Source organism: Crocodylus siamensis, chromosome 3, assembly GCF_052110815.1.
Source record: "Crocodylus siamensis isolate JL-2025a chromosome 3, ASM5211081v1, whole genome shotgun sequence".
NCBI classification, from domain to species: domain Eukaryota; kingdom Metazoa; phylum Chordata; order Crocodylia; family Crocodylidae; genus Crocodylus; species Crocodylus siamensis.
Window position 1 is genome coordinate 71,397,129 of NC_143397.1, and position 24,071 is coordinate 71,421,199.

Here is a 24,071-nt window from a genome sequence, read left to right on the forward strand (position 1 = left end):
TAAGATCATCGGGTACTGTAAGTCACGAGCCACTCCAACTGGCATTTCTCTAGTGGTCTTCAACACGGTGATCTGGTAGACCCTCCGAGGATAATACACACTGTGCCCATGCATGCATGTCATTCTAACAGGGGTGGCTTTCCATACATATTCACCTGGTATTATTCTCATGTTTTTAAATGGAGAGTGCAGCACCTTAGGTGGTGACCACATCCTCTGAGCTCTATAGACCCTGTGGCTCTGCTGCTCCATTCCCAGGGACTTCAGTCCAGACTGGCAGCCGAGCAACTGCCCTGTCTGCCGGCCCCATCTTCTGCTTTTCACCTGCTGTCTCCTTGTCAGCGCATAGTGCTGGAAATAGCTCCTGGAGTCCAGATAGGGCCAATCCGGCTCACCTGGTGAGTTGGTAAGACTGACCCTGGGCGGATCGGAAGCCCCCTCCTGAACGCGGCCACGCTACTACTGCCAGATGCGCCCCTCTGACTGTGGAGTTCCCCTGGACAGGTATCATTGATCTTCCCACACATACCCCATTCTTTTTGGTGGCATATGGAACATCAGTCAATAAGAGTACAAAGTGTTCCCCACTATTCTGAAGCTTAGACATGAGCAAATGACCCCAATTAATTTCTTATATGAAACTCTGGAAGAAGAAAAGAGTTTTGTACTGGTTGGACTATATAGGAAATCTACCATCCAAAATGGAAAAAGTTTGCCCATATGATGTACAATCACACAGGGAAATTCTTAAGACAGAGCCTAGTTTTGTTCCAGATATCTGAAATTGTGTGGTTGATTATACTTGGTTACAAAGACTAAATCCAAAGTTAACCACAAAAACCACCTGAAAAGCTGTTAGGGTGGCAAGACTTCAGGTTGGGTGTCCCAGAAACTGATAATATAGCTATAAAAACACAAGCTATTGAGAAAGAGGGGCATTCTTCATTAGAAGGAAATGGAGAGTCTGATCCAGCCAATAGGCTCCAAAGGAACAATAACGGCTCTTTAGGGGCCCAATAAAGAGGCCCCTCCTGGACAGCTAAAATTTGGCAGGGAGAGAAAAGTTCCCAGGAGATGTGAATAGCTGTAAAATCTGTTGGGCTTCTGGTGTGAAAAGGTCTTGATAAATATGTGTAAGTAAGTATGTATCAATTGTAATTTGAAAAATAATTCTCTATTTTGAGTGAGTCATATATGGCTTTGCCATTTTGGAGTTCACTGGTACACGGGGCATAGCTGAGGCAACAGGAAGCTTTTTATAGTGGAAGCTGAGTGGCTCCCAGAAAGTATGATGTTGAATTATGGGCTATCTCAAACTTCACTGCAGTTGATGGGCATGCTAGTGCTTTTCTATTTACACTAAATAAGGCAGCAATTAAATGCTCCTTTGTTTAGTGATAGCAGAAAAATAGAGGCTACTATAGTAGAAGGCAATGCAAATGTAAAGGGGACTATTAATTTGGATGCACTTGTTTGTCAATATGTGAGTAAAAAGGGAAGCAGAAGACAGAGCAGAAGAAAACCAGGAAAAAGTAGCCTAAAAGCAGGATATAGCAAGAAAAGTACTAGTAGGTACAGCTCTCCTGGAAATGACAAACCAATGCTTTTTGTGCAGTGCTAGCTGGAAAGGCAGGCTTGAAACTACTTCCTGTTTTAATTCTATTGTGTTCAGTGAACCAAGAGATTATATCTATGTATATCGTGTGTAAATTAATGGGACTGCTTTAAAGGAATGCTCATCTTTATCATTTATTTCTTCTCCTAACAACCTGCAAGGAATAGTGTTGCATAACTGAACAGGCCAAAGGAACTAACTGTAGCAACACTATGGCTGACCTGAATAAATGAGAGATATTTTTTATTTCTAAATGCTTAATCAGGGGATTATAACTTTCTGCAAAAAATATTTGGGGGATAAATTTTTGTAATGCTTCTTTTCAAAACAAAAGTTAATGTCTTTGAAACTCTGGTCAAATTTTAATTGGACTTTCTTATGTATGAGTTTGCTTTTTTTTGTACTAATAGGAAAAGCTTTTTTAGACGTTCAGTAGTCCTTTAAAGCATGCTTTTTAACACTGTTACTGTTATTGATCATACATTGTAGAGAGGTCGAGATTATTGTACACATAGGATAAATAACATACACCTGGCAACAGTGGTGTACGCGCACCCAATCCTAGCGAAACGGCTCTATGACTAACGCCTGCACGAGCCCAAAGGTGACACCCCCGCAACAACTCGCACATGCGCCGCGGCGCCCTCAAGCTGCCCAACAGCAGCCTGCACCCGCCCCTATGCCGCTGCCCACTGCGCAAGCGCAACCGGGCCGCGAGCTGAGCTCACAGGAATGTTCTCCCCATTCGCTGCCGGGTCACGTGGGCCTCTGCCCTTGCTGGGGGCGGGGGCAGTGCGGCTCCTCCCCCTGCCGGGCGAACGTGGCAGGGGGCGGTGGCATCCCGCCCCCCGCCGCGGCCATTTTGGATACGGGCAGGCAGGGCAGACGCCGGCAGCAGCGCAGCCGGAACCCCGCCAAGCAACCAGCGGCCCGGAGCCGGCGGCGCCCAGGTGAGCAGGCATGCCAGGGCGGGTTGAGGGTGTACAGCGCTGGGCTGCGGGACAACCCCCCGCCCCTCCCTCTTCCCAGGCTGGGCACCACCTAGCCGCCAGCCGGAGACGTGGCAGCCCGACTGCCGGCTGCATGGCGCATGCGCAGTACCCGCGGGCATCATGGGAGTTGTAGTCATTGCCGGCGGGAGGGGTGGTCAGCTCAGGCTCCTTTGAATGTTGGTGGCTCCAGCGCGCGTCGTGGCTGACTGTGCATGCCCGAGCTCGTGGGCGCCAGCTGCGTTGGCAAGCCCGTGCTGAAGCCCCCTTAGCGTGACGTCGTAAAGGGCTTCCTGTGCTCGCGAGGAGCAATCGTTCGCGGCAGCGTTCGAAGGCGGGTGGTTCTCCACGGTTTAGACTCGCGCCCTCCATAGATTAGTATCTCTCCTCGCTCCCCCCCCCCACATAGGTTTAGTCTGCAGTCATTTCTTGACCGGGGGGAGGGAATACTAGAGCCTTTCTTCTGTTGCCAGGCAGTTGGAAAGCCCCTGCGGGGCAGCCTTTATTTAGTGCTGGGGCTTATTCTGAAACCTCTGGGTTTATGTGGGGATTTGTTTGCACACCTCATGGCGCTAACGTGGTATCCCCCCCTCGCGGCACCCCTGAAAGGCTGCTGAGACCGCGTGAAAGTCTCTGGCTTAACACGTCAGCCAGGGATGGTTTTGCTCACAGGTCCTGGGATCGTGGTCTGGTTAGGTCTGAAGGGACTTCACAAGGTCATGTCTAATCCGACCCCCTGGATTAGGTGCATAAACTGCTGCTAATTGGATAGCTGTGGCAGCCCCGGGAGCCAAGTCCTCTTTAAGTACATGGTGCCAGCAGCAACTTGGATAGATGCCGCTTGCTTCGCTGCCTCTTCCGCAGCATGGTCCCATGTCCGACTGATCTAGTAGGATCACAGGAGAGGAGGGCTGGAAGGGACCTCAGGAGGTTGCATATAGTTCAGCCTCTGCTCAAGGCGGGGTCAGTCCCAGACTAAATCACTCTAGCCAAATGTCCATCCAACCTGTTCTTGAAACTTTCTGGTGATGGAGATTAGTCTCTAGGCAGCCTGTCCCAATGCTTGACCATCCTCACGGTCAGGAAGTTCCTTTGAATCTCCAACTTAAATTTCCTCTGCTGCAGCTTGAGGCCATGGTTCCTAGTTCTGGTCCCCTACAGCTACAGAGGAAAAACCTCTCTCTGTCCTTTTTTATAATTGGGTATTTTGAAGACTTATCAAATACCCACTGAGTTTTCTCTTCTCCAGGCTCAGTAGGCCTGATTCACAGATGTTAGGGTCAGAAGGGACCTCAGCAGATCAGTGAGTCCAACCCCTGCCTAGGTAGGAAAGAGTGCTGGGCTCAGATAACCCCAGCCAGATGCCTATCCAGCCTTCTCTTAAAGACCCCCAAGGTAGGGGAGAGCACCACCTCCCTTGGAAGCCCATTCCAAATTTTGGCCACCCTTACCATGAAGAAGTTTTTCCTGATATCTAGCCTAAATCTGCTCTCTGTCGGTTTGTGACCATTGTTATTTGGTACCCCAAGAGGCACCCTGGTGAACAGAGCATCTCCAATCCCTTGCTGCATCCTCCTAATGAATTTGTACATGGCCACAAGATCACCTCTCAGCCTTCTCTTGTAGAGGCTGAAGAGGTCCAGGTCACTCAGTCTCTCCACATAGGGCTTGTCCTGTAAGCCCCTGACTGTAGGAGTGGCCCTCCTCTGAGCCCGCTTGAGTCTGTCAACATCCTTCTCGAAGAAAGGCACCCAAAACTGGACATAGTACTCCAACTGCGGTCTGACCAATGCCGCATAGAGAGGAAGTATCACCGTCTTGGATCTATGTGTCATACATCTGCTGATGCATGATAAAGTGTGGTTAGCTTTGCTGATGATTTTGTCACACTGACCACTCATGTTCATCTTGGAGTCCACTATGACTCCGAGATCCCTTTCCACTTCTGTGCTGCTGAGAGGGTCACTTCCCAGCCAGTAGGTGTGCTGGATATTTTTGTGCCCTAGGTGCAGCACTGTGCACTTTTCCTTGTTGTATTGCATCCTATTGTATACTGCTCACTTTTCTAACCTGTTCAGGTCTGCCTGCAATCATTCCCTACCCTCCGGAGCATGCACTTCATACCACAGTTTAGTATCATCTGCCAACTTGGACAGAGTACACATCACACCCACATCCAAGTCACTGATGAAGATATTGAAGAGTACAGGTCCAAGGATCAAACCCTGTGAGGACCCCTCTACCCACATCCTTCCAGGTCGATATCGACCCATCTACTATCACTCTCTGGGTGCGACTGCTAAGCCAATTTGCCACCCACTGGACCATGTAAACATCTGTATCACAGCCTCTTAATTTATTTATGAGAATGAGATGAAATACTGTATTGAAAGCTTTGCTGAAATCCAAGAAAATGACATCCACCTCTACTCCTGCGTCTAAACGTTTTGTGTCTGTCATAAAAGGAAACCAGATTGGTCAGGCATGATCTACCTGCTGTGAATCCATCCTGGTTTCCCTGTTGCATTATTTTTCCTGCTGGACTCCCACAGATACGATCCTTCATAATCTTTTCAAAGATCTTCCCAAGGGTGGAGGTGAGACTGACTGGCCTGCAATTTCTCGGATCCTCCTTCCTCCCCTTCTTGAAAATAGGGACCACACTGGCCCTTTGAGTGCTCAAACAGCCGTGCCAGTGGTTCTGTAATGACACTGGCCAATTCCTTAAGTACCCTCAGATACAGCTCATCTGGGCCTGCTGACTTGAGCACCAAGTCAGCATCAACAGTTGTGGGATTCTTTCAGACTTTCCTCAGAAGTCTTGCTTCCCGGGCTTCTAATCACTTTTGTTGCTCTTTGCCAATCTCTTTCCGATCCATCCATGTCTTTATTGAAGTGGGGGACCCAAAATGATGAGGTTTGGAGAGAGAATGGTAATGCTACTGCCCCTGTTATCTCTTTGCTCAGTGGTTGGGGTATTCGTTTAGGAAGTGTAAGCCTGCTTTCCAGGTCAGGCTGCTGCCTCCCCCTGGCTACAGACTTCTGGAATTGAGGCATTCACTCTTTGTTTATTTAGCCTGAAGTGCGTTTGCTGAAGCTTCTGCTAAAAATTGAAGGTTTGGAACTTGAAGTACAATTGGTGCGTGGATTTCACTGCAACTTACGCAGGACTCTTATGGCCTTATTCAATGCATGGCGTCTGGTAAAATATGCTGATTATTACTTATTAGATTTATATCCTACCCTATCCAAACAGCTGTGGCTCTGCAAAGAGCAAGCACAGGACTGGTAATGGAAAGACTGTTTCAGTTTCTTCTCTTTCAATACTCTTTAGGGGTTTGGACAGTTTAGTACTCAGTCTTTCAACTGACTCCATGGAAATGGTTTCTTTATGCCTATGTGGAGCAGTGTAGAGTAATTGACCTGGGAGGATCTTTCTGTGCAGCAAACTTCAGGATCTGTGCCTCCTGTTCATTCTCCTCAGTTGTAGACTAGAGCCAATCCCATTTGTGTAGCTTGTCCAGGAGGTTTTTGAAAACTAAGTAATAGTACCCAGACTTTTTCATAAGATGTTACTTCTTTGCTTAGCAGGCTGACATCACAGCAGCTGTTCTCTTTCTTTGATTTTTTTTTTTCTGGAAATTTTTATGGGCTTTTGCATTTCTTGCTGCTGCTTTTTTTTTTTTTTTTTAATCCTTTCTTCTTTGCTTTTCTCCAAGTAATATTTCTGTTGCAGATTTTTCTACCATTCTTCAGGTGTGTGTTGTTGAGAGTGCCCAGCAACTTATGCCTTTTTTGTCATCCAGGCCTGAGTGTGATGGGGGAACAAAAGAAAAAGCTTGAACTGGTGGCGAGATTCTAGGCCCTGAACCCCAGTGGCACTGCTCTTGTGAGCCAGGTTTTTTACCACTTGAACTGTACTTAAAAAACCTGACTGTACTAGGGCCCCAATTTTTTAGTGCGAGATTCTTAGGAAGAATCTTAAGAGTACACAGTGCCGGAGAGAAAAGCGTTAGTAATACATTACTTCTTACAGAGATACTTCTACCTGATACTTCTACCTATTTTCTATGTACCTTCTTCTAATGTGAGTATGCAGAATTAAGACTGGTCTTATAACCAGCACTGGTAATTTTCATGAAGTGAACTCTTAGGTGCTGACCACTAGATGGAAGCAGTGGTACAAGTTTTGGGTTAGTTGTACAGAATTTGTCTCTTGAACTTACTACTTTTTGCATTTGGTTGGAAAGAGGTGTGGCCTTGTTTGTGATTTTGTTTTGTTAAGGGAGATTTGCTTTAGTAAGATCAGCTGTACAGTTGGAAAGAGGTGTTAGACAAGCCAAAAACACAGTGACTTTTCATTTACAAAATGAAGTTAAACAAAAGCCATGGTCTTTACCTGGTATTCAGTTTAGGCTGTCAGCCCCTCCAGACCTAAGGAAAGGCACTTCAGCTGCTGACAGACATGAAGGGGAAAAAAGCCCCATTAAAGTGACTGATCTATACAGACGTTGGGCGGCCCCAGTCAAACTAATGCACACTTTTAGACGTGCTGGGTTTGTTGTGGGAGTGTGCCAAGTTTAAAGTAAAGCACTGAGCTGTCGGGGATGCAGCAGTGCTACAACCTTGCTATTAACTTATTTTGTTACATTTCCTTTGCAGCTATGGCAAAATCCTGGAACCAGGCCCTTTTATTCATTTAAGTGAGGTAAAACAGTAATAGGTGTGCAGAAACATTATCTAGGGTACAGTTTTCTCAAATGCACTGACCACTGGATAATCCACGTTTTTGAGTTCCTTGGAAGCAAACAGATACAGTATCACAGTTCATTGTTGATTTTTTTGGACAGATGACACTTATTTATAGTAAACAATATTCTGCAGTATGTCTTCTCCTTAGGGGGAGAGCCTCATTATAGCTGTCTTATAAGCATGTCTAAGTAAACCTTTGCTGTGAAGCAGAGTTTAAACTTTAAGAGATACTTGCTTTTAATCATGGGCTTGTGGATTGGAAAAGTCCTGGTGACCTCCACATGTACACCATGATTCAGAAGGATCAATGGTTGCCTACTACTACCAAAAATGACTGGATTTGGGAACCTACCAAGGCTTGAGGGACTTAAAAGTTTGCTGTAGGTTTGGGTGTACATGCTGTTTATAAAACTGGACGTTTTATGAAAAGGAAGGCTTCAGCTCTCAATTACTCTTCTATCCTCTCCATTTGTCCTTTACAGTAATATATTTCATTTTTTTTCTCTACTGCCTTGCTCCTTGCATGTTTACACACATGCAAATAGGATGTAAACAGAAACAGTAGATTAAATGAGTGGAGAATGTTGCATATGTAGCATGTTGTACCAGCAGCATTGCTAAATTATGACTTTAGAGAACACCTTCTGGTACTGAGTGGGTGTCTAAGTTTCTCATGAAGTTATGACATTTTGCCTTGAAGCTCAAGTTTCCCCCATTCAGAATGACAAAGTAACACAGGGGAGCACTACAGCTACTGGGTATGGGGAATAGTTTGCTAGCCAAAAAAAATGTGGAGGGTAGGAAACAGAAGGGAGCCACAATAACATATGGGTGCAGGCTGTGGCAGCATAGAAGGGGAGAGAACTGGAACAGGGAGGAGATGGATACAGGCAAGCAATGAGGGTGGGTTGGAGAGGGATAGAATGTTGCCTAAATATATGAGCATTAAGAAAGTTTAAGAAGACTTCTTCCTTTCATACCATGTAGCCCATGAGAAAATCACTTCAAGTTGAAAACTTAAAAATATGTTCTTGAGTACTTCTAAGCATTGCTGCGCCTCTGGGGGCAGACTTAAAATCCTAGGATAGTTTTAGTTAATAATTTTAAAGCTTTGATTTTATATTTTAGCTCTTTTTTTTTAAACAGGTATGGCTGACAGTTCTGTACTTGCAAAAACCTCAAGTGTGAAAGTTAAATGCTACAGTACTGTACATACAAAGCAGTTGAGTCAGGGTCACAGAATTCTGTTGTGAGTTTCCCACTTATTCTTTGTTCTCAATTAGCTTGTTCCATATTAAACGTTTGAATCACTAATCAGCGTGGGAAATGTGTGCATTAAGCATTGTGTGGAATCCTGAAAAGACTCCACGTGGAACCTACCTCACCATTTCACGTTGGCACTGGATATTTTAAAAGGAAGCACCTTGCTAAAGCATGGCATGGGGGCATGGGAATATGGCGGTGGGGCAGGGGTTGCAGTATTTGCCACTGCTTCTCTGCTGCCAAATTTCTTGACCCATGGGGAGCTCTGTGGGCCAGAATCCATGGCAGGGTGGGCTGGAATTTGGCTCGTGGGCTGGGGGTTGAGCACCCCTGACCTAAAGTCATTCATTTTCAGAAGCTTTAGAGTTCATGATGCATGTCTGGATCGTACAACACACATACTTTTCCCTTTTTTGCCTTCAATTTGATGATGAGAATGTGTGAACCCTTTTCAGAATTAATTCAGTAACTATATAGACAAGCACTTTACATGGAACACAACTTTTTGCTAACATGGAAAGAACATGTTATTTTGTAAGTGGAGGTCTTTTTATAGGTGTAGGTATTATTCTTCTCCAGGAAGAGTTCTAAGCCCTTCCCAGCATGCCTTGTTAAAGGAATATGTTGGCAAAGCTAAATAGCTTCTGATGCAATGGATATTGTGGAAAATGCTTATCAAAACTACATATTTGCCATATATAAGTAATTAGGTCATATGGGATTTGTATTTCATTACAATTCCCTTAGGAAATTTTTTTCCAGTGAGCTAATTATTGTTGTATGGTTTATGCAAAGACAGGTTTGTTCATTTTTTTTTTTTTTTTTTTTTTAAGGTTACCTGTAGACTAAAGAATGCAAATCGGAAATGCATGAACATCCTTTCCCTAGTCCTCTTAATTAATCAAGGATCTCATTTTGTTTTTCTGAAGGCTGTTAGAATGGTGAGACGCTCCTGTTACACTGATGCTGGCAGTGAAAGAAGGCCTGCAGTTTTCTTTCAGTATTGATCTCTGCTGCTTTCTTACCAGATTATTAGGGTAGTTAGGCCTCAGAGGACTTGTCTATGTAAGAAAATTTGAATTAGACTAGCAAAATCAGTATGAAAACCATCTGTTTAAACCAAGGTTAACTCCCTTGTGGAAATACAGCAAAATTGGTCTAATTTTTGCTTAAACTAATGCAGCAAATCATTTTAGGTGTGTGGTCGTGTGCTTGTTTGAAACCAGTTAAAAAAACCTGTGGATTTGGATTTAAGTAATTAAATAAATTGAAAAATCCATGTAGTTCATTGTTACAGAACATAAGTTCTCTAACAAAGGCACAATACGATAGTCTGTCTTAGTTTAGTTTTCTAGCTAACCACATAAAGGAGTAATGTACCTAGTACTGCATACGACCACTTTTTGACTCCTTAGTCTGAATCATCAGGTACCCATGTACAGCAAAAGTCTGGAGCAAGTTTTGCACACTCATCTGTGGTGCTATAGCAAAGCACCTCTGCCACTATGACCCTCTAAGATAGAGAAGTCAGGGTACAAAGGTTTTGTCCCCACCATGTCCTTAATGTGTATGTGCGGGTTTTTGGAGGGGAGGGATGGGGAGTTGACCTTAAACAAGTCACCTAAGGCTAAATTTTTTTCAGAGCTGCTGAGCACTACAGCTTCTGTTGAAATGAATACATTGTGATATGCAGAAATGTTTGGGAAATGAGTGCTCAATTTGAGTCCTTTAGTTTAATTTATCTTATGATAAAAAGTTACCATATATGGACTTGGTAAGATTTCCTTAATTTTTCAAAAATGTTTTGGTATCCTTGGATGAACAGTGTTGCATAAATGACCTAGTGCAACAAGGATTTTAGAGAAAGGTGCCGAAATGTTGTTTCAATAGTACAAGTTAGGGAAGTAGTATTCTACCGAAAAAGGAAGGTAAGTGGAGCTGATGCAGACTGGGTAAACTAAGGCTGTTCAAATCTCATTTTTATAGCTGGAATTGGAAGTAGCAGGTCCTGAGTTTGGGTTCCTAGATCAGAAGTATGACCAGATATTTGTATTTTGAAATGTTTTGATATTCCATTTGTTAATATAGATTTTTCTTTCTCTGCAGCTTGGTGTAGCTGAAGGAAAATGATGGAAGAGAGTGGAATAGAGACGACTCCACCCGGCACTCCCCCACCAAGCACAGCAGGGGCTGCTGCTGCCTCAGTTGCTACCAGCACACCTGTCTCATTAGGTATAAGTGGTTCCTAAGCAACTGGGTTCTGTTTGTCCATGTGTTTTTGAAGCAGAGCAATTTGTCCAAGTGAAAGTAATGTTGCAATCAATATAATTACCGTATGCTTTTGCTCACTAATTTGAAGGATTTAATTTGATCTTTTTTTAAAGTGTGCTCCTTAACTTGCAAACTCTTTTAAGGATATGAGGTTTTTTTCACACGAAGTTGTATATGGAAGTAGTATTATTTTTAAGGGATATGGGGCAGTATGTGGTGAAGAGATGTGGAGAGAGAAGCTAACCATAAAAAAAAAAAAAAAAGTGCCCCATACTTATTGCAAGGAGTAATAATGAAGTTGGATAGTACTATAGATAATCTACAGGTTTTTCCATGGTTGCATGGGAAAAGTAAAGCACTTGGTTTGACATTCAACCCTCCCCACCTCTCGTCAATGTATTCATTTTATCCTGTAGGCCAGTTTTTCCCCCCATTTTTGACTCAGATGATTTTGCTGTTTCCAGTTACATTTGTGAATTTCCACTGAGAATTTGATTTTGCAGTCACTATTTGCAATCTAGTTTCCTTTTTTCTATTACTTTATAGGCTTCAAAAAGTATAAAAATTACATTTCTAACAGGAATAAGTACAATCAATATGATTTTTACTTTAATGGATCAGTGTGGGAAGTTTAAAAAAGGCCCCTTTTTGTAGACAAGGTTCTTTGGGTGAATCTGGTATCTTTTATTAGACCAACTTAAATAGTTGGAAAAAAAATTTAGCAAGCTTTCTGGTTTAAAAACCCTTAGTCAGGCTGAGAGACACTGAATAGCAATTTGAGTTGTAGCTCATGAAATAGTTATGTTGCAGTCCTGCCTAAGCTCCTCCTCCTGGACAGTCACCAAGTTGCTGTGTTCTGGCCTCACATGTTAGGCCCAGGTGCATTAGAGCTTTCATGAGTCTGGTCAGAGTCCATGTATGGTCTCTCTCTCTTTCAAGGTGTACACTCAGGATGCAGACTCTTGCATCCCATTTCAAAATCCAAGACTGGCCAAGGATCTGAGGTTACTGTGGTACTTCCAGATTCCTTAGTTACTAAAGCACAGTTTTCCAAAGCTGCTACTTTGAGGATGTTCTTTCTTACACTTTACTTTGGTTACCACATCTGTGAAGAGGTAAACAGGTATAGGATACATACGGTCACTTTGTTTCTACTATCAGTTTTCCAGTAGAAACTACGGTAAAAGCTCCGTTAACCAGCACCTTACAAGCTGGCATGCTCTGTTAACTGGCATGCCGGCTTGTAAGCTAAAGTGAAGCCAGAAGTGCCCACCGTGGCACTTCTGGTTTTTCCAAGCCCCCACGGCCCGGAGCAAAGCAGCCTGCGCTGCCAAGCCCCCATGGCCCAGGGCATAGCAGGCAGCATGGGGCCTGCCACCCTGTCCCACAGGGCCTGCAGGCCCTGCACATGGCTGCAGAAGCGGCAGTCCAAACTTATAGGCTCGGCAGTACCTATATTCGACATCCCCTGGGATGGTCATACTTGTGAAATGCAACAGCTACTGAGGTGAAATGCAATACTACTATACACCATAAGAGTTTAGTTCAGGAATTGTAGTGCTGTATATCATCTCTCTCTAAATTCATGTGAAATCGAAGTAAGGAAAAATATATAATTATTTATTTTGCCTGCGCACTGGAGAAAACTGAAGATTTTTTTGCAAAATGTCATATCAGACGCACACTTTTTTCACTGCAAATGCACACTTCTTTCTGACAGTGCAGTTCCCCTTAATGCTGGAGTGCTGAGTCAAGGATAACTCAAAAGTGTGTCACCTGCTTAACTAGCAGCAACTGACTCCTGTTTCAGAAGTTATCTTTTAAGTATTTTTCTTCTGCTGTACCTTTGCTTATGACAAATTGAGGTAGTAGTGGGGGACAAAGTGAGAGATCATTTGGCAGTAGACGGTCACACAAAGTGACTGGAATTGTTATTACATACAGCTTTGTGTTGAACACAGAAATGCATTTATTTTGGGGGAAGTAAACTAGAGTAAACTTTGACATATTTTATTGAGATATATTTAAGGAGTTTTAAAGTGCCTCTCTTTTTCTCCCCCTCCCACCCCCCAACCCTCTGTCCTTTTCCTTCCCCTAGCTTTATCCAGTCCCCTCACTTCATCAGATATATCCTCTCTCCCATCTTTGCCTCCCGCAGCATTCTCCACGCTCAGCCCACCCCCTGTGCCTTCACATCCTCCTATGATGTCTTCAGCTCCTTTCCCATTTGTGCCTTCTGCAGTGGTTTCTACCTTTGCTCCATCTTTAACTTCTGTTCCACCTCCGATTACCCCTTCAGGTGCTGGAGCTTTTAGTAGCTCCGTATCTAATTTTTCAGCACCCCCTCCACTATCTGGTACTCTAGGCTCCAACCTTTCTGCACCTCCTGTGGGTCCCCCCATTTCAGGATTTTCTGCTACTTCAACATATGATATTACCAGAGGTCATGCTGGGAGAGCCCCACAGAGCCCATTGATGCCAACCTTTTCTGCACCTACAGGCACAGGTAATATTTTATTTAATTCTACCTTAGTGGGGTATGTTTATCTCAGTGGTGACTTTGTAACTGAAAAGATTAACTGAAAAGTTCAAGGGAAATGGAAGTAGTTTTGTGAGTAAAGAAGTCATGGTTTAGGACAGGGATGTCATCTTAAGGAAACCCTATGAAGAACAAATCTCAGAAAAATCTTGACAGTTAAGATTGTTGTTGATTTTAGGAAGCCAAACTGTGCTGTACTCTTATGTATATAGATGTTGCTTAGAGCAGGGTGGAAATTCCACTATTGTATAATGATAGTGTGGCAAAACATATTTTGACTTAATAAATTAAACTCTAGTTCAGTAGACTATATCATTATTGATGGTCTGGTTGAGAGCTGGCTGGTCACACGATGCTGGCTTCAAGTTTCTTATTTTCAGATATTAAATTGCATGAAGATTAGCTAAAAATAAGTAGGTTTCCATTTGAGCAATTACTCAAGTTCTTTAAGGGATATTCTTGGGTGTTTTTTTTTTCCTGCCCCTCCCCAGTGAAATGGAAAGTAGGTGACCCAGTATAAACTGTGTAAAGCCATGACCAGTAGTATATATCTGTTATTAAGACGAGGTCTGTAAATATTTGAATATACTAGTCAATTGTGTGATGTAAAATAAAAATGACTCTGGACTAAGGCTGGTGACTGAAAAACTGTTAAAAGTAGTAAATGGATAACTGGTTTGTGTCTATATTTTTCTGTGAATTGAGTCAGTGTGTCTGGTTGTTTGTTTTTTTGGGTTTTTTTTGTTTGTTTTTTAACTATAGTCTTTCATTGTATGTTGTTACTATTCAACAGGATTAAGAAGGCATTCTTATTCTTTACTTTCATTTTAAATGTTATATAATCAGCTTCCAGGTCAGATATAAGCAGGTAAATGAATAGCCTTTAACATAAGGCACTGTTCCTTGAAGGTCCCAGAATAGTATTGTTCCTGCCTATTTTTCTCCTATGAATGTTTGCAATGTGGTGTTTGTATGTTTTGTTTTTGTTTATCAGGTGTTTTGGCAAGTCCTGTTACTCAGCCAGCAACTTTTACACCACTTCTGGGTTCTGGGACTGGCGGTGGCTCTGCAATTACTTTTCCAGAGGAGCGTGAAGACCCCAGAGTGGCTGACATGCAGGATGGAGCATCTGCTGGAGGACTGTGGGGCTTTATAAAGGCAATTTTTTCATTTTTTTTCCTATCCTTTCTGACAAGATTTCACCTCTTACAGGTTCCTTGAGTATGTATCAATATAGATCCCATTGCAGGGGTACCTGTACTTCATGTATTCAAGAGTTCTTGAGAAGCAGTGTCTGAGGCTATACACGTGTCTTCTATCTCTTTGTTCTTTCATGCAAGGGCATAAAAGGTTGGAGCGTCTGTGACTTACTTCGTTTCCTCTTACTGCCCCCAGGCAGCTAGACAGAACTTGGTGAGCTTTGTTCTTAGATCTGGCTAATTTGACCTACCTGGACCAAAATGTATTATATTCAGTTACACCTATACAGCAGTTTTGTATAGGGCTTGTCAATGTGGCAAATGTCTACCCTGTAAGTTTTCTATTTGTCCTCTGAAGACAGATTAACGAAGTCTCTTCTGCCTAGGGTAGCTATATAGTCTGAGGAAGCATTCTGTATATTTGCCCTTCTTTGCTAGAATATTCTAGTTACAAAGAGTGAGGCTGAAATTCCATGTTTTTGAAACAGTCTCCGAAGATCCCTTCTGACCACAGGGAAGTTAGTTATACTGATGGACAAGCCATCATCTAGTGTCCTTTTGAGTAAACAGCAAAGATCAGATTAAGGTAGAAAAGATGCAGCCAAGGAAAGACTTAGCTTTGCATCTGGCACTGAAACTTATACCAACAGGTCCAGAAAGCACAGCTCTGGAGATTCTGAGAAACCTCACATCTTTTCAGCCATTGGTTAATGAGGGACTGGTCAATCCAGCCCCATCTGTATGGTAGATATTATCTACAGTAACACTACAGCAAAAGGTGGTGAAAATGGGTACCAGGCCCAGTGGGACTACCCATTCAGTGAACTTGGGCTTCCAACTCTTATTAGAGCAGTTGAGATTAACTGAAAAGGATGCCTTAAATCAAGGGCCCCAAAGATTGTAGTTGCATGAAGTTAACTGGGCCTTGTTGGCCAAGAATGGCTTTCTTGCATGGGAGGTGGACGATTCTTTGCTGCAAAGTTCTCCCATGACAGTAGAGGGACATGTCAAGTTGTAATTAAAGGTCCGTGATGGCTCTGCAGGTGGCAGTGGATGTGTTGGATCCCATGGATAGATCTAGGAACATCAGTTATCATGCTTAAAGTACTGTGACTTCAGACATTGGACATCCCCAAATCCAACCAGGCCACAATTGAGGGCGTGCCTTTCAGAGCTGATAGCTGTCCATTAAGTATACACTGAAGGCTTTAAGGGCTAACCTGTGCCCCCTAGCACTAGCTGTATAATTTACAGTGTACACCATATAGCATCCCAGAAAGATGGAATATTATTCCAAAATGCATCACAAGTGCAGTAGAGAGATTTGTCTCTTTTATTTTTTCCCCTTGGTAGAATGCACGAAAGACTTAATAAATGGATCAGATCCAGTGCAGACAACACTGCCTTTTGGAAGCAGCTACTCCCATTTTACTTTGACATCTGGCTGGTGAATATTAGAGATCATAGCCCATGACTTCCATCCAGTTCCGTTCATCTGCTACCTGTGCTCCTTCTCAGTTCCTTTGCCAGGGGTCTTCCTTGAGAACTTTATCCAAAAGTGGCCTCATTGCTTCATGATATCATGCTTCCATGTTCAGTTTCCATTAATTTAAAAAGGAAGGGGTCTCTCATAGTCTAGACCAGACAAGACTCAACTAATACATGTACCATCTCTGGTTCAGAGTGGCACTATTTGCCTCATTTTATCTCTCCAAGCTCAAAACTGCTTTATGGCACTCATTTTGCAGGATGGTTCTTGATAGTTATCCATCTTACACACAGAAAATCCCTAAGACTGTCGGTCCCAACTGTTATCAGTCATCTCTCTAGTAGGTTTCTTTTGCAACAGTAGAGTTTGTAGGAACATTGGTCAGCTCAGTTAGGCTCCGGAGTGGTGAGAGACGCACGGGTGAAGCCTGCTGCGCCCCCGCTCCCCCGAAGCCCCCCAGACACCCCCTCAGCAGCCGCAGAGCCCCCTGCTGACCCCCAGCACAGACGGAGGTAAGCGGGCTCGTGGTGGGAAGGGGTTAACTCCTCGCTCCCTGGGATGAGGCGGCTGCCTGGAGCTGGGCTGGGTCAAGCCCCCACCCAGGCCCGTACTTGGCCCAGCCCTCCAGGGAGAGAGAAGAGAAGGAGTGGGGTACTCACCAGTCCCCCTCCTGTAGGGCAGGGCCCCCCAAATCCCAGGCAGGGCCCCCCTGGCCTGAGAAATCAGCGTTCCCCGACGGCAGGCCCACTGCGCATGTGCGCAGTTTAAAAGGGCCCGCCAAACAGGGGAAAAAAAGCTCAGTTAGGCTCCGGAGCGGTGAGAGACGCACGGGTGAAGCCCGCTGCGCCCCCGCCCCCCTGAAGCCCCCCAGACACCCCCTCAGCAGCCGCAGAGCCCCCTGCCGACTCCCAGCACCGGAGGTAAGTGGGCTCATGGTGGGAAGGGGTTAACTCCTTGCTCCCTGGGATGAGGCAGCTGCCTGGAGCCGGGCTGGGTCAAGCCCCCACCCAGGCCCCTACTTGGCCCAGCCCCCCAGGGAGCCATGCAAACAGGCTGCGTAAACAGGCGCTCGAGTTAGCGTGGAGTTCGCGCAGGGGAGGGCGTGGGAGGGCACGAGACCCTGCCTGCGACCCCCCCCCAGAGTAGTGAGCCCCAGCCACAGCCAGCCTACCAGAGACATGACACGGATGGGCAAGCACCGCGCCCCGAGGGTCCCCTCGGGCACTGCAGCGCCCCCCACCGGGCACCTCAGAGACGGCCACCCAGACGGAGCCCCTGGCTCTTGGCTGCGGGGGCTGCCTGTCCCTTTTTCAGGCTCTGGGGCCCGGGAGCATGGCCACCTCCCCTTGTGGGGTCTGCTCCCTACTGGGGTCTCTGGTGCACCAGCTGGAGGAGCTCCAGGCCACAGTCCAGAGACTGCGTGCCATCAGGAACTGCGAGCAGGAGAGAGACTCCTACTGCCAGGCCCTTCTCCCCTGGGAGCCGCAAGGTAGAGCACTGTCTCCCTCCAGGATTAAGGAGGACTCTGGGACCTCCCGCTCTGCCCAGTCAGGGGCATGGACCAAGGTGGTCAAGGGCCCTAAGGCCCGCCGCACCAAGGCTTCCCCCTCGCTGGAGCTTAGCAACAGGTTCGCACCTCTTGCAGCCCCAGCAGAGCTTGCTCAGTTGCTGGCTCCCGCAGGCAACCCAGGCTCAACCACAGCTACTGCCCCCGCTCTCCCCAGGACAAAGCGAAAGGTGTTTGTTGTGGGAGACTCCATCCTGCGGGGCACTGAGGGGGTAATCTGCCACCCCAACCCCTTAGCCCGGGAAGTCTGCTGCTTCCCGGGGGCCCGCATCCGAGACATTGCGGAGAAGATCCCACAGCTCCTCCGGCCCACAGACCACTACCCCATGCTCCTTATTCATGTGGGCACCAATGACATGGCTCGGAGCACCCCCAGCCAGGTCATGAGGCGCTACAGGGATTTGGGAGTGGGGCTTAGGGGTCTGGGAGCTCAGGTGGTGTTTTTGTCGCTCCTCCCAGTCTCAGGCTATGGGCTGAGGAGGGAGAGGAGGATCCACGCAGTGAACCAAAGACTGCGGAGCTGGCGTCATCGAGAAGGCTTTGGCTTCCACGACCACAGCCCGCTCTTTGGCGAGAGAGGCAGTGAGCTGCTGGGAAGAGATGGCCTCCACCTCTCTCCCCTGGGGAGGAGGCTCTTCTTAGCCAGGCTGGCTGACCTGCTCCACCGGGCTTTAAACTAAGCCCGCTGGGGGATGGGGGGACTACTGCCACTGCTGGCCCGCTGAGCGACCCTTGCAAAGCCAGCAGACCAAGGCACTTAAGGGAGCCCACCCCTGCCCCAGCCCTGGCACAATCTGTGGGCAAGGCAAGAGCCCCCAAGGGGACACTTGCCTGCCTGTACACTAATGCCAGGAGCCTGGGCAACAAGCAGGAGGAGCTCATCCTCCTGCTCAGTGCAAAGAATTATGATGTTATTGGGATAATGGAGACCTGGTGGGTCTCCACCCATGACTGGACCACGGGTATAGAGAGCTATACCCTGTACAGGAGGAATTGTGTTGACAAAAGGGGTAGCTCTCTATGTGAAGGAAAGCTACATGTCCCTGCAAGCTGATATTGGCGACCAGCATGAACAGCTAGAGACCCTCTGGGTAAAAATTCGTGGGGAATACGGCACAGGGGACACAACGGTGGGAGTCTACTATAGACCTCCCACTCAAAGTCCTGAGCTTGACCAGGAGTTCGCCCGGGAACTGACTGAGGCCGCTTGCTCCAGGACCTTGGTTGTCATGGGTGACTTCAATTACCTGGACATCTCGTGGGAAGATTACTCAACAAAATCCGAGCAGTCGCAAAGCTTTCTCTCGTGCGTGGATGACCTCTACCTGACTCAAGAAGTCTGTGGGCCAACGAGAGGCAAAGCGCTGCTCGACCTGGTACTGGCTACGGGGGACGACCTAATCGGCGACCTAGTGATTGATGGGAAGCTGGGTGACAGCGACCACGAGCTGATCACCTTCACCATCCGCCGTAAAGCTGGCAAGTCAGTCAGCAACACAGAAGTCCTTGACTTCAGAAAAGCCGACTTTGACAAGCTCAAGAGGCTTGTCGGTCAGGCCCTCAGGGACCATGACCCCAGGGAGATGGGAGTTCGAGAAGAGTGGTTGCTTCTCAAGGAAGTGATCCTCAATGCACAAGCTAAATCTATTCCAACATGGAGGAAAGGCAGCAAGAAGGCACAGCAGCCCTCTTGGCTCTCCAGGGACCTAGCGGACCTCCTGCGGCTAAAAAGGAAAGCCTACAAAGGATGGAGGACGGGATTCACCTCCAAGGAGAATTATTCTACACTGGTCCGGTCCTGCAGGGAGCAAACCAGGAAAGCCAAGACTGCAACTGAACTCCAACTAGCTTCAAGCATCAAGGACAACAAAAAGTCCTTTTTCAGATATGTAGGGAGCCGGAGGAAAAGCAAGGGCAAAGTTGGACCCCTGCTAAACCAGATGGGGCAACTGACAACTGATGCCCAGGAAAAAGCCAACCTATTAAATAGGTACTTTGCATCAGTCTTTCATCAGTCCCATGGGACGCCCATGCCTGCTGTGGGACAGGGAGATCTGGGTGATGGGGATCCCCTACCCTCCATAAATGCTGACCTCGTGAAGGAACATCTTGAGAAGCTGGATACCTTCAAGTCAGCCGGCCCTGACAGTCTGCACCCCAGGGTACTCAAGGAGCTGGCGAGCGTCATAGCCCAGCCCCTGGCATGGATCTTTGAAAACTCCTGGCGCTCTGGTGTAGTGCCCGAAGACTGGAAGAAGGCCAATGTGGTGCCAATCTTCAAGAAAGGGAGGAGAGTGGATCCGGCTAACTACAGGCCCATTAGCCTGACTTCTTTCCTGGTGAAGATCTTAGAAAAGTTTATTAAGGAGGCCATCCTTGATGGACTGGCCCAGGCTAACATCCTAAGGGATAGCCAGCACGGGTTTGTTGCGGGTAGGTCTTGTTTGACCAATCTCATTTCCTTCTATGACCAGGTGACCTATCACCTGGACAAGGGAGAAGAGATTGATGTCATATATCTTGACTTCAAAAAAGCTTTTGATCTGGTATCCCATGATCACCTCTTGGCCAAACTGGCCAGTTGTGGCCTTGGCTCCACCACGATCCGCTGGCTGGGAAACTGGCTCTGTGGTTGGAGCCAGAGGGTTGTAATTGATGGCAGTCGCTCATCGTGGTGCCCTGTGACCAGTGGGGTCCCTCAAGGCTCTGTCCTTGGACCCATACTGTTCAACATCTTCATTAATGATGTGGACATTGGAGTCAGGAGTGGACTGGCCAAGTTCACCGATGACACCAAACTTTGGGGCAAAGCCTCCACGCCAGAAGATAGGCGGGTGATCCAGGGTGACCTGAACAAGCTCAGCAGATGGGCAGTTGAGAACCTGATGGTGTTTAACACCAAAAAATGCAAGGTTCTCCACCTTGGGAGGAAAAACCTGCAGCATCCTTATAGGCTCAGCAGTGCTACGTTGGATAGCACTACAGAAGAAAGAGACTTGGGGGGGTCATCATTGACCACAAGATGAACATGAGCCTGCAATGCGATGCTGCGGCTAATAAAGCGACCAAAATGCTGCCGTGCATCCATTTCAGGCTGGACATAAGGAAGAATTTCTTTACTGTCTGAGCCCCCAAGGTCTGGAACAGTCTGCCAGCGGAGGTGGTTCAAGCACCTACATTGAACACCTTCAAGAGTAAATTGGATGCTTATCTTGCTGGGATCCTATGACCCCAGCTGACTTCCTGCCCTTTGGGCAGGGGGCTGGACTCAATGATCTCCCGAGGTCCCTTCCAGCCCTGATGTCTATGAAATATGAAATCTATGAAACTGTAGAAGAGCATACTTGTTAGACTCTCTCCATTCAGGAGTATTCAGCGTATAGTTGGTTTTGATGACATCAGGGTGTATGTGCCTGGGACATTTAGGTCACATGTCTTGCATTTTTCATGATACTACGTGTTAAAATTGACACAAAGCCCTTCCAACTGTGGCTGCAGTCTGAATGTTCCATGTTTGGATATCACATTAAAAGAATGATCATAACTCTGTCTCAGGTCACAGAAAAGCTTGCTTGGTGGCTAGACTTGTCAAAATCAGGAAAGCGGAGCTATTTTTCTTGATGACTCCTATTACTGATGCATCAGGAATAGGCTGGGACACCCACCTAAACCATCAACAACTCTAAGGTGCTTGACTTTAGAACAGTATGAAATCTGTGAACATCAGAGGGCTGAGGGCCATTCAACTAGTCTTTGTAATGTTCCTGACAATGCTTCTGTGGTGTGTTGTGTCAGGGGTGTCAAACATATGGCCCATAGTGGTGGGCCATCTAACACGGTGTTTCCAAACCTTTTCCAACCCAAGGCACACTTACATTAATAAAAGTTTTCTGTGGTACACCAGTCAAGGCATTCCCCATCCCTGTACATATGAGCTCATTGTAGCTCATTGCCATGACAAATTTCCACAGCACACCTGTTCATTTCTAATGGCACTGCATTGTGCCATGACACACTGGTTAGGAAACACTGATCTAACAGATGGGGCTTCTCGTGACTGACGGAGCTGCTGTATTGTTGTGGACAGCACCCAGTGGGTTAACAGTTGCCCCTGATGTCGGTACCTTTTGACACTCCCCCACCCTCCTCCTTTATCTGGCCTCAAATTTACTCTTTTAGATCATGACTGGCAACAAAAATCAGCAGCAGTCAATGACAGGGGAGAATATGGTCCACACCATGATTTGGTTTTAACAAACACCAAGATACACTCCACCCGGGCAGAAGCATCTTATTCACGTGCTTCAAAAATTATGCTTGAGAGATGATTAAGTTAACTGTGTTGCATAGCAAATTAATCCTTGTTAATTATGCTTGTGATGTGGCATCCAGGTTGGATGTCAGATTTGGGAGAACAGTGCTGTTTTTGCTGTTACAGCTGGAACTTCAGTCCTGTTCTCTGGTAGGAAAACTGCTTGCCAGATGTCTGTAATGGGATACATACTGACACCTATTTGAAGAGGAAAGTGAGTTACCCTTTGGTAACTGTAGGATCACTGCATGTGGTCCCTTCTTAGCATTTTTCTCAGCTATCGCAGTTTCATAACCATCAGATTCATGGCTATTTCACTTTAGAGATTTTCTTCTAAACATCTTAACCATTTCAACTATGAGATTATGTAGAACACATGTATATTTTGTGAAAAGGGTTTCTTCAGGCAGCAGTTCAAAATACCTCATCAATCATGTTAATTCCTCTGATTGCTTTATAATTTTAAATATTGTGTAAACAAGCAAACAACATGCTTCATACAAAGGGAAAATGTGCTATAAGATACTTACCTTTCACCAAAACAAATTTAGGTATGTAAATTTCTAAAGCTGGACTTAAAACTGTTCATTCTGTTCATTAAAAAAAATTGGGCCTTGTGAAATATTACTCTAGAGTAGTGTTACATGGATGCCCCTGATGTCTTCACTCCTCTCCCCCATAAATTTAACCAAGTTTGATTATATTGCTGTTGAGTGACATTGGCACTTTGTAAGATTTGGAACGCTATTTACATTCATATTGATTCCACTTTTAAATGCAGAAGAAAGCAGCTCCACCTACAATTTGGCAGAGATATGCAGGGCCTGTGCCAGTATTGTCTGGAGACTACATATAAACAGAGGACTTTCAGCTCTGTTGCTTCAGAAAACATCAGTAATGAACCATTCAAAAATAGAGCCCATTGTGATTTTAAGATTCTTTTTCAAAAAGAGATCCTCCTTCATACCATTCTTTTGAATACTTCAGGTAGCCTGGTTCCATAGTATGACAGCATCCAGTAGTTAATGCTGGAAACCCAGGCATAAATTCAACCCTGACTTTTCTGGACCAAGGATCCTGGTAGTGCATTACCTTTAACAGGCAGTGCTCTTGCTCTTTGAGAAAGAGGTTATTTAATACACATTTTGTTAAAACCATTGAATAGTAAGGCAGTAGTGAGGTATTAGCGACAAAATCGGAGCAGATTGTATGATTATTCAGTTAGGCTGCAATGAAAGTGAGATCTCTTATTTGTGGCTTGTGTGTCTTCCTAAGTACACATGAGGGTCCTCAGCCAAGGAATTGCCAATCCAGTCTCTGCATTCTCCTCATGTTGTTGTCTCAGATTGCTTTAGAAGTTATATTTTGCACATACTTGCTGAATGGTAGTGGGATTTTTGATGTTTTTTCAGCTGAGGGGTTTTCATGCTTAAGTCTAAGTATCTACACAAATGTTAAGCTCAGGCCTTTGTTAATATCTTTTCTGTGAGCACATCAACACCAAAAAAGTAGTCTTAACCAGTGCAACCTTTTAATTGAATTTCTGGAATTCAGAGCTTGAAACCTTTTAACTGAACTTTATGGATTTGTCATTTTGAAATCAATAGGACTTGTGCTACTAAGTCACTTAAGTGTTTCTGAAAACCCCACCCTTTGTTGCTTAAATACACACATTGAGAGACTCTCTGGTTCTTTTTTTATGAAAACTTTGACCTGTTTGAGAGAGTAACCTATACTTCACAATAAATATATAGTAGATTGTTGGTTATGGTCAAGAATTAAAAGTTATGTAGACTTTCTTAGTTGTACAAAATCTTTGAGAGATTCTTGAATACAGTTTTAACCCTGGAACCTGCAAACAGTTATGTGCTTAAGTTTAATTGCACTCGTGAAATAGTCCTGTTGCAATCAAGTAAATTAAAATCAGCTGTCAGTCATCTAGATTTGACTAGCTTCGTTTCAATCTGAATACTGTCTCCTAGGCATAGATTGATGTTAAATGGTTAGTTCTTAGAGATGCCTGCTTTTTGTTCTGAATGATTGGAAAATCTTTGTCTTAGTGTATGCATGTGTTG

At 45.4% G+C, this 24,071-nt stretch overlaps 1 protein-coding gene across 1 annotated transcript in view; it reads left to right on the plus strand.

Moving 5' to 3' along the window:
• The first annotated feature begins 2,428 nt into the window (after nucleotides 1-2,428).
• The window catches only part of PRRC1 (proline rich coiled-coil 1), a 39,108-nt gene continuing 17,465 nt past the window's right edge, over nucleotides 2,429-24,071 (plus strand). The window contains exons 1-4 of the mRNA XM_090038493.1: nucleotides 2,429-2,565; nucleotides 10,726-10,851; nucleotides 12,989-13,396; nucleotides 14,424-14,587. Of these exons, the coding sequence (XP_089894619.1) occupies nucleotides 10,746-10,851; nucleotides 12,989-13,396; nucleotides 14,424-14,587 (678 nt within the window). The 5' untranslated portion in view covers nucleotides 2,429-2,565; nucleotides 10,726-10,745. The remainder of the gene's footprint in view (nucleotides 2,566-10,725; nucleotides 10,852-12,988; nucleotides 13,397-14,423; nucleotides 14,588-24,071) is intronic.